Source organism: Rutidosis leptorrhynchoides, chromosome 1, assembly GCF_046630445.1.
Source record: "Rutidosis leptorrhynchoides isolate AG116_Rl617_1_P2 chromosome 1, CSIRO_AGI_Rlap_v1, whole genome shotgun sequence".
NCBI lineage: Eukaryota > Viridiplantae > Streptophyta > Magnoliopsida > Asterales > Asteraceae > Rutidosis > Rutidosis leptorrhynchoides.
In genome coordinates this window covers 88,120,864-88,131,085 of record NC_092333.1, presented here as the reverse complement: position 1 = coordinate 88,131,085, position 10,222 = coordinate 88,120,864, and the positions used below count along the sequence as shown (strand labels likewise).

Genomic DNA, 10,222 nt, shown 5'->3' with positions numbered 1-10,222 from the left:
AATACGTTTAGAAGCTGGGTATGATACGGGTATAGATACCGAATGAATACGAGTAGAATTCTTGATAGAGTTGAATGAGATTATGAGTATAGCTATCTTTGTTGAGTATAATTATGTTGATATATGTATTTAAGTCTTTCAAAAGTGTATTAATACATCTTAATACAATACATATACATTTAGTTTAAATTAGGGTTTAAGACGTCGAAAAACGTTACATATATGTATATTGTTTCGAAGTCTTTAAGTTAGTAGTCTCATTTTATATATATAATCAATTATTAATATACTTAATGAAATACTTAAATATCATTTTAACAATTCATAAATATATATATCCATATATATATTCCATTAAATAATTATTACACGTTATGACGTTCGTGAATCGTCAGACAAACTGGGTGGCCAAACGTTTGTATGAAATTCATTTCAAATAGACAAGTCTTAACAAGTTGGATTGCTTAACACGTTGGAAACATTTAATTATGTAAATATTAATCTTATATATATTAGTGGAAAAATTCGGGTCGTTACATTATCTCAACCGCAGGTGTAACTAATTCAAGGTCCAACACAACCTATATAAGGGCAATATTAAAAGTACAAGCATGCATAATCCTATATACTCGAGCACTAGTCAGGGATACACTATTAATATGTAAAAATTAAGTTATGAGTGCTCACGTATCATTATTGAGATTCAATATTGCAGGAAAGGTACGTAGACGTAACGGAGATGATAAACACTAGATTGACATCACGAGCATACCCATCACCTCCATAGCTATAACCCATAATTTTCTTAACTCTATCCCGCTCATAAAATCCGTTTTAAAATAACTCGCGTGTACCCTTTGTCGTAGTATTTTATGTATAATACTAATTATAACACGACCTAATAATACTAATATTAGTACTAAATAATATTTTTAAGATTAATGATAATAATCTTAATAATAATAAAAATATTTAAATTAAATACATATAAAGAGAGGTGCGAGAGATTGAAAATGAAAATGAATCAGAGAATAGAACAAGTCGAGCTTTTAAACATTCTTGACCATCTAATTCACCCCATGCGATCGCATGGGGTATCTTCTATATATGCATGCGATCGCATGCTAACTCTTTACAGCTCATATCCATGATCTAATACTCTGCCGACACCCCCTTTTCCTTATATTTACATATGATACGTAGTGTTATATATTATTTAATATATATAATATTTAATCTTTAGAACTAATTAAATATTATATTATATTTACGTGCGTAGTAAAAATATAATTTTTGTTCAAATGACATGTACGTTGTCACTCGACTCATGTACCACTTTCGGTTTTTCGAGCGCACTTTCGTACGTCTAGAAAACTAGCCTTTTACGTTACGCGACGTGTACCTTTAATAATAATTTGATTTATTTATCAAAAAAATGCTTTATGAAAATGTATCTTATAAAATTTGAGCGTCGTGGTCATTTGCTTCTATAAATCAGTGGCTCGTTGTTTACCAAAATATTTTATTTTAAATTAAGACGTTTTATGACGAAGTTAAAATATATAGATATATATATATATACACATTTTTAGAAATTTAAATTTGTATCCAAAATCTTTTATCTAACAATATAACATTTAGTTTTTCAAAACTATTTATTTTTCAAAGTTTATTTTTATTTTATTTAGAAAAATAGTTTAGCGCGTAACGTTTTTCTTTTTAAGAATTTAAATAGATACAGGTACTAATCGTTTTTAAATATCAATTGCGTCACTAGGCGGGTGTTACTACCGTATACTTAATTTGAAAACATATATATTTAATGAACACGCTTTAAATACACGTTACAACCAATATTTCAACTTACGTTTATTTATCCAAAGGCAGTTTAGATAGACAAGTCCTGTTATATGAAAACGTGTTTTCGTACAGTTGAAAACTACATCAATTGATTACTATGGAATTCCATCGACAAACATATGGAACTAAATACTATATTGTAAAGTATTTATACTTAATATTTCGTTAACGTTATCAAGTTATAATATATACGCGTATTCATATATAATCGTTTACGTTCGTTTAATGGTTCGTGAATCATTGGAATTTGGTCGAGGTTAAATGAATGTATGAACATAGTTTAAAATCCTTGAGACAAACTTTTCAAACTTTGCTTATCGTGTCGGAATAATATAAAGGTAAAGTTTAAATTTGATCGGAAATTCTCGGGTCGTCACATAACTTAGATCAAGGGAGAAAAGAGTCAAGCTAAAATTTGCTTGCTTCTTTTCTCAAAAAAGAAGGAAAAAAAAGTGCTTCCTATAACCACGCTATTTCATCTATAAGAAAGTGTGCCTTGATGTGTATCGTTTTAAAGTTTAGACCACAAACACACCACAATGATCAATTGTCTTCAAACTGTTTCATCTAATCCAATCTTATTACCATCTTCTTCTTTTTCATCATCATCTTTTTCCTTATCTCGAACCAATTTCAAACTCAGTACTCATCATCCCAACAGAATCAACTACAACCCCCAAACTTGCAACAACAAAAACTTCAATTTTGTTGCAAATGCATTACCATTTCCAATAGATCCATGGTCACCAACAATTGATTCACAAAGCATTGCTTCACAACTATTTGCTTTTTCATTGTTTCCCTACCTTGGGTTTTTGTATTATATTACCAAATCTAATTCTGCTCCCAAACTTACCCTTTTTGGTTTCTATTTCTTGCTTGCTTTTGTTGGTGCCACCAGTTAAGTTTCCTTCTTTTTAATCTTTCTTTATTCATTGATGATTATGGTTTGATATAATGCCCACCAAGTGTTTGATAAAATTACCAAGTAACATAGGATTCATATTTGTAGTATGCCATATGTTTGTTAGTATTACCAACGTTATTGTGCTAGGATTAGGATCTTTTGCTGATGATATACTTAATTAAAGCCTGTAAATATATATTCACTTGAATGCAAGTCTATAATACATATTTTAGTTGCACGCAAAGCGTTTGTAAATTGATTTACTATTGCAAACTAACTGTATTTTTCATTTTATTTAGATATTGATAAACATGTCAAATACGGAGTATCATTTTTTTTAGAACAGCGAATTTGGGATCACCCGAGGGGGACTTAACCACCCGTTGCGATCATCGTTGGAACTTTTTCTTAAATACACAATCCAACAACTAACCTACCTCACATAATATATGTAAATCAAAGTAGTTGATTAGGTAGTGGCGGAACTAGAAATTTCTTTCACAAGATGTGATTTTTTTTAAAAGTGTTTACATTCACTGCAACTTTTTTTGGCAAAATATGGAATCTTTTGGGCAAAATATGGAGGCTTTTGGGTAAAATATGGAGTTTTTGGAGGCAAATATGAAGACTTTGAGGAAAATATGAAAATCCAAAATTTTAGATCTGAAAATTTCAAATCATGAGGGTGCCCCACCCTGCCCCACTCTTTTTTGCCCCACCCTTGGCCATCTTGTTGACATTTATTTACCATTATATGTTAAAAGTCGATAAATTTTTTAACTAGCTATTTTGGTATAATGATAGTAAATATGCAACAAACATCATACTTTATTGTGTTTTTTTGCAAAGATATCTCATGTACTTGTAAAACCTTAATTCGATATCCTGTATATATAATTTGTTGCTTTTTATAATTGATGCATTATGTTTTAAAGTGTTGTTAATTTCTAGAGAATTTGATCTAACTAAGTTTCACTTTGTTGATGTTCTCTGCCTTTGTTCTTCACATCCAGTCCCTGCAGGAATTTACGGTAATTTCCTCTTTTCCAGCTTGGATTTCATTTTTCAATTATATTGTATCATCTCCAATTACCAAAATTATGCAATTACACTACTGACAAGTCTTTCGGACGGTGTTCTATATTTTACTCAATATATGTATAATTCGTTAATGATTTGGAAGATATTGTTAATAATATCAATAACATCTGGTTCAAAATACTTGACCCATAATTACATCTCCATTTCCGATGTGTGGAATAATACAAATAAGCCATCCTTGATATATAATTAACAATTGTAATTGGGTTCCATCTACAAACTAATATGGTTTTAGACGTTGAGAAATTGCATTGAAGTTTATGATGACTATCTTTGTACAGCTAAGGTGCATTATGGAACATCCTTATCAAATGTGGACTGGTTACATGGTGGTGCTGAATCATTTCTGACTTTGACCAACCTATTCATTGTTATTGGCTTACGACGAGCTCTGAGGAAAAAGAATGATGCTAAGGAACTTGTACCTGATGCTGTTTTTGAGGTACAAGATGACAAAACTTCATCCACTTAGCTCTAAAGTTTCATTATCTCATGGAATCTGTCCTCAATCTGCTTGTTAGACTTCATGAATGAGATATGCATATATAATACTCCTAATGTGTTATACGTAATATACATGTTTAGCATGAGTACTTCGTAGTTATCGATTTGCACATTTTTGTGTATGTTTAGCATGAGTACTTCGATTATTTAGTTATTTACATATCAGATCGAGATGTTTCTGACTATAAAATCTTTGGTTTCTGTACACACATTGTTGTAGTAGCTCAACTATTATATATTGTTTATCCCCTCTATAGTTTCAAAAGGAAGAGTTATTAAGATTTTAAATTCAGGTATACATCCCCCGTGAAATCTAATGATGATGAATTACCCCACTTTGTGAAGTAGACAAGTAGTTCGATTCAGATGTGGTCGGAGATGTAATAGGTGGTGAGTAGTTTTCCAATAAATCATGATTAAAATAATCCGGAAATAAAGTTGTTGGTAATTTTTTATGAATTTAAATGGCGTTGAAGTGAATTATGGAACCGTAGTAGTGGTTTTGTACTGTTGTTACCAAGGTTGTCTTTATGAATTGAGAGCATCTCACCTCGATTTCGAGATGATTGTGTGTAGGCTTCATTTCGTATTTTTCAGGCAAAGGTGGTGGTGTTGCCGCCTTCAGGGTATCATGATTGTGTTAGATAATGAAACCCCGTAAGGTTATTGTGTTTCTTCATCTAATATTCAAGTGATACAAGAACCCTAGCAAAACCTTAGAAAATCTAATGGACCCATGCCCACATATTGGACTTGGGCCTAATCTGCACCGGCTCATGGTGGCCGACTAGGTCTCGGGTCATTAGACCCTAAGCTCTTGATACCATGTTAGATAATGAAACCCCGTAAGGTTATTGTGTTTATTCATCTACTATCTATAGTGATACAAGAACCCTAGCAAAACCCTAGAAAATCTAACGGACCCAAGCCCACATATTGGACTTGGTCCTAACCTATCATCTAACCAGGTGTCTCTTTGTATGCAAGTTATAGATAGTGACAGGTTTTCATCTATTATATGCACTAAAGATTTTAATAGAAAATGTCTATATATTAGAGTTCGATGTTAATACCGAAAATGTCCTAAGTAGGGTCTTTGGTACATTGTTATCATTTTTCTGAATGAAAAGTATGACTCAATCATAAAATTTTTATATTTATTATGAAGTTTTTCAAGCTTTATCCTCTTAGATACTAATAAAAGCTCTCAGTCAGTTACTATTTTAGTGCATGATAATTGATAAATAAATGAGGACTTATAAGATTATAGACACGCGTGCATAATATATGTATGAAATATATCTCCCAACTTTTAAAAACACATTAACAAAACGGCAGATTACATAACTATTGACCTTCACGCAAAAGATGGTATGTTTTTATCTGAAGCTAAACTTATCTATAAAAAGAGTTATTGAATATGAAATCATAGTTTAAATCTGCTAGAACATTCACAGATTCCTGAGATGATGAACTTTCCCATCCTGAGAAGTAGTTTGATTCAAAAGAGTTTGGGGAAATAAATGGTGGCGAATACACTTGCAATAGTTCGTCATCGAAATAGTTTAGATTATTTTGTAGTTGTTGCTGCTTATCTTCCATGATTCCAAACGGAGCTGTAAGGAATGGAGTGGTGGCACCAAACACCAAATTGGGATGCATGAGCCCTGAGATTGGGCCTGTTATTTGAGATCATCTCATTCGGATTTGGGGGTGATAATTCGTGGTGCTGGTTGATTGACCTTGTTTTATGCTTTTTGGGCAATGGCGGTAGTGGTGGTAATGTTGCCAACTTGGCATCGTTCCTGTTGTATGGAATATCGATATAATTATCGATGTACATATTAAGTTGGTTGTATGGAATATCGACATCTTGGTCCTGATGATCGAAAAATGATTGGTCAAACTGGTCAAACTCAAATTCTGTGCTTTCTGGACTCCCTATGGAAATTGATGACTCTGGAAGACTGGGTGTTGGGAGGGCAGTTGCTTGTAGCTGCTCGAAAGATGCACCTGATTTGAGAAGACAAAGGGCGTTTTGATACGAAGATAAAATCTTATTTATGAAAAATTCTCTTGCTTCAGGTGAATTTGAATTGAGGTTATCCCTCAGATGTTTGGCCATTTCTATCCCCTGAGTTAGCTCTTGAATGACTGTCTTCTGATCATAAACACAAGCACTATCCATATATTATATATAGTACAATTCTAGATGCAGGGTGTACTAGATAAAGTGCGCTGACTTTTATAAGTCAATGCTAGATGTGTGAGATATAAAGATTGAAATGGGATTGTGCAAGGGTGGTTGATCAAAGTAAAGAGTGTGAGAACTATATATACATGGAGTTGAATTTTTTAGGTTGGGGTCAATGTTTGACTGTAGAAACCGAGTGAAGTATTTAGGATCCTAGGATGGACCAGTTTTTGGTCACATGTTGTTTTGAGTGAGCTTCTGACCATTTAATACTAATTATGTTTATTATAATTATAAAAATTATGTTTATTATAATTATAATACCAAGATACCAAGATGTTTCTGCGAATCAGAGACATAAATATTAAGTTAGTTCTTTTTAGGGCCAAAACTAAACCCCACCAATAGTCACCTTTTCCCATATAGGTTCCTTGACTTCCTTCTACAAATCATTTGTTTTTAGGGAAAAAACAAATAATATAAATTGAGGAACACCTTTCCATCTAAATGATGAAAAGTCCAAAGTTACAATGTTTTCTACAAATCCTTTTGTCCTGTAGTTGTTCAACTAATAATACTAGTACTATATTTAAACCTCACTTTTTATAGGAGTATGTCACCCCCCCCTAAGACATAAACAAAGAAGTATCTATTTATATAGAAAAAGTTACACACTTGATCCATGTGCTTTATCGTAGATTACTATCTGTACCTTTAACTTAACTTGGATGGTCGCTCTGTTTTACACAAGTTATGCCGGTGGTCCTGTCCAGGGGCGAAGATGGTATGGGGAAGGGGGGGGGCGGGCGCCCCCGGTGGATTTTTTTTTTCAGTGTAAAAATTTTGGGTTTTTCGACTTTGCCACCGGTGGATTTTTTTTTTTGCCTCCAAACCTACATATTTTGCCCCAAAACCTTCAAATTTTGCCCCAAATTCTCCAACTTTTGCCCCAAAATCTCCAACTTTTGCCCAAAAATCTTCAAATTTTGTCCAAAAAAATTGCTACGGTTAAAATTTTTTTTTTTGCCCCCGGTGAAAAAAATCCTAGTTTCGCCTCTGGTCCTGTCACTATCGTTGATGAATATTTTTGTTAACTTTAGTCATGTGTGTTGGCTTAACTTGTTCAAAATACGGTGACCAACAACCTGAAAAAAACTATAGAGACCATCATAATAATCAAGGGTAAAATAAAGGGATCAAGAGCGTAATTTACTCACTTATATAGAGTATGTAATACCCCGTACATAATATTATGTGATTTTGGATATTAATGACTTCGATATATTCATATCAGTTACAGGATGAAGTATAAATAAAATTTCGAATTCTGGTGACGAAGTATTGTGACATGTTCCCATTATAATTCTAAATTTCAGCACCGATGTAATAAGTTGTTAGCAAGTTGAATTAAACTGGATCAAGTAGGCGTTGCTCGAACGGTATGGAAGTATTGATCCGGGTCCACGTCCATGAAATAATTGGCGCGGGGTCGAATCCCAAAGGGGAGGTTTTCTCCAGGATTCTATTGTGGTGACAAGGTGCATTGCACGATGGTGTGTGAAGAGTTTTTTCCTAACGCATGTGTGGGTGTCAAATGAGAGCATTCGATGTCGATATCGTCGCTAAAAAAAATGATGACAACAAAATTTCGTCATACTAGTTGAATCTTTTATCATACTTGAATCTCAAAGCGTTTCAGTATGTGAATATTGTGACAAGAAGGGGAAGAAACAGACATTATAGGATACCATATCATCTCTCTAGATCTGCATAACACAGCAGATTACATACTTTTTCATCTGTGTACATGATAGATATATTTTTAAGAAAGATATTACATTTATTCACTATCACATTTAATATATCCTAGGTTGAAACTAGCAAAAGGTTTCTTGTTGATGAATGGTGCATTCTTGATGCATGAGACCCAACGTCTGAATTTGGTATCATTAGCTTTTATCTTATGTATGACTATAAGTCTATAATCTTCTAAAAGAAAGAGTTGTCAAAGTTAAAATCAAGGTCTGCATCAGCTGCTAAATCCAATGAAGATGAGCTACCCCACTCTGAGAAGTAGTTCGATTCAGAAATGCTTGGAGAAATAAACGGCGGTGAGTACACTTGTAACATTTGATCATCGAAATGGTTTGGGAAATGAGTTTGTTGGTAATCTTCCATTAATCCTAATGGTGCTGAAGGGAAGTCAAATGGATATTGAACGCTCGCACCCGTGTGGTCGGAACTCGTATTTGAGATCATCTCATAAGAGTTTGGTGGTGATAATTGATTGTGATATGGGTCGATTTTTTTAGGCGAACGTGGTGGAAGTGGAAATGGAGAACTCTTATTTGAAGCGACATTTTGAGCGTTTTGATAAATAAAAGGTTCTCCACTTTGTAGGCTCTCTGTAGATGTCGACGAATTGGGAAAATTGGGCAAGCGATGGGCAGCTGCCCAAGACTGCCCAGAGGAGTCACCGTGTTTGAGAATGAAAAGAGCGTTCTCATATGAAGACAACATCTTATGTATCAAGAGTTCTCTAGCTTCAGCTGAATTCAGATTATTTTTTAGCTGTTTAGCCATTTGAATCCCTTGAGTTAGCTCATGAATTACTGTCTTCTGTTCATAAACACAAGCACTATCCATATCTTTTACTACTTTATTTAGATTTTTTAGATGCAAGTTACACAAGAGAAAAAGGCGGTTGACTAAAAAAAGTCAATGCTAGTTCATTTGAAGTGAAGCATCAGCTTGTATGATATATAGATAGGATAGAACAAGGATGATGCAAGTGTAATGAAATTTAAGATTTCAGGGAGTATATATACATGATGGAAAAGTAAAACTTTCTGGTGGGGGTTCAAAGGTTGACTAATGAAACCGAGTGAAATTTGATTTTCGTACATTCGCACCTAGTGTGGGTCAAATGAGTGAGCTTCCTTAGCAGATGTCATTATTATTATATGGGTAATTAATTAATAATGACTAAAAACTGCTAATTAAGTAACTTCAATTCTTTGAAACAAAGAATAAAAAAGTTCAAATTTTACCTAGGATAGTCCATTTTCTGGAAAGGCCAAACCTTATACCACAATAGTGACAAAATGGTCAGCCTTAGCATTTAGCTTCTTTTTAGAAATCATTATGCGTAAGATTGGGTTTATCTTTAATTGCCTTAGTAGATGTCGCTAGTATATATTAGTTCACACTAATACAACTATGAACACTAGACTCTCAATTTATACAATAAATAAGAATTTAAGTGCAGAAAATGAGAGAACACGATATTGGAATAAAGGATTGATAATATTAATCGTGTCAAGTACATCTTTCAAATGAACCACACGTCCCTATTTATACAGATAAATACCAAATCTGGAGATTTGGTTTCCAAAACTACTTAGCTATAAAAATGAAAAAGACAAACTAAAAACTAAACAAATTTGCTAATAAATCGAAAGTCAACTCTGGAGATAAAACTGAATCTTCAAAACAAATCTTCTTAATCTGCAAACATATCTCCAGAATAATCTTTAGCTTTGGCTTCAAGAAATCTTTAAACGTTGACTTCAGCAAATTCAGAGTCTGCAACTTCAGACTCTAAAATCTGCAAAATACTTTTGACTCATCAGATTATTATTTTCATTTTCCCAACA

General features: G+C 33.2%; 2 protein-coding genes across 3 annotated transcripts; one reads left to right on the top strand and one right to left on the bottom strand.

The window, feature by feature from the left end:
* Positions 1–2,320: 2,320 nt before the first annotated feature.
* Positions 2,321–5,933, top strand: LOC139862662 (uncharacterized). Of its 2 annotated transcripts, none has more exons than XM_071851290.1 (4): positions 2,321–2,760; positions 3,781–3,798; positions 4,150–4,310; positions 5,830–5,933. In XM_071851290.1, exons 1-4 carry the CDS (start codon positions 2,400–2,402, stop codon positions 5,893–5,895), a joined length of 606 nt encoding a protein of 201 aa, XP_071707391.1. In that variant the 5' UTR covers positions 2,321–2,399; the 3' UTR covers positions 5,896–5,933. The 2 variants fall into 2 exon arrangements, 1 of the variants encoding a protein (XP_071707391.1); XR_011764251.1 differs by lacking the exon at positions 5,830–5,933 and adding an exon at positions 4,666–4,766 and having other exon boundaries at positions 2,324–2,760; positions 4,150–4,568.
* Positions 5,934–7,860: 1,927 nt separating this feature from the next.
* LOC139862654 (uncharacterized) lies at positions 7,861–9,342 on the bottom strand. Its single transcript, XM_071851277.1, has one exon. The coding sequence runs from the start codon at positions 9,210–9,212 to the stop codon at positions 8,556–8,558; it is 657 nt and encodes a 218-aa protein (XP_071707378.1). The 5' UTR covers positions 9,213–9,342; the 3' UTR covers positions 7,861–8,555.
* Positions 9,343–10,222: the final 880 nt, after the last annotated feature.

Excerpts from the sequence above, each read along its gene's own strand:
- LOC139862662 (XM_071851290.1), top strand. The coding sequence starts at position 2,400 with ATGATCAATTGTCTTCAAACTGTTTCATCTAATCCAATCTTATTACCA. Across the intron at positions 4,311-5,829 it reads TACCTGATGCTGTTTTTGAG|ATTCCTGAGATGATGAACTT; the intron begins GTACAAGATGAC and ends GAACATTCACAG.
- LOC139862654 (XM_071851277.1), bottom strand. The coding sequence starts at position 9,212 with ATGGATAGTGCTTGTGTTTATGAACAGAAGACAGTAATTCATGAGCTA.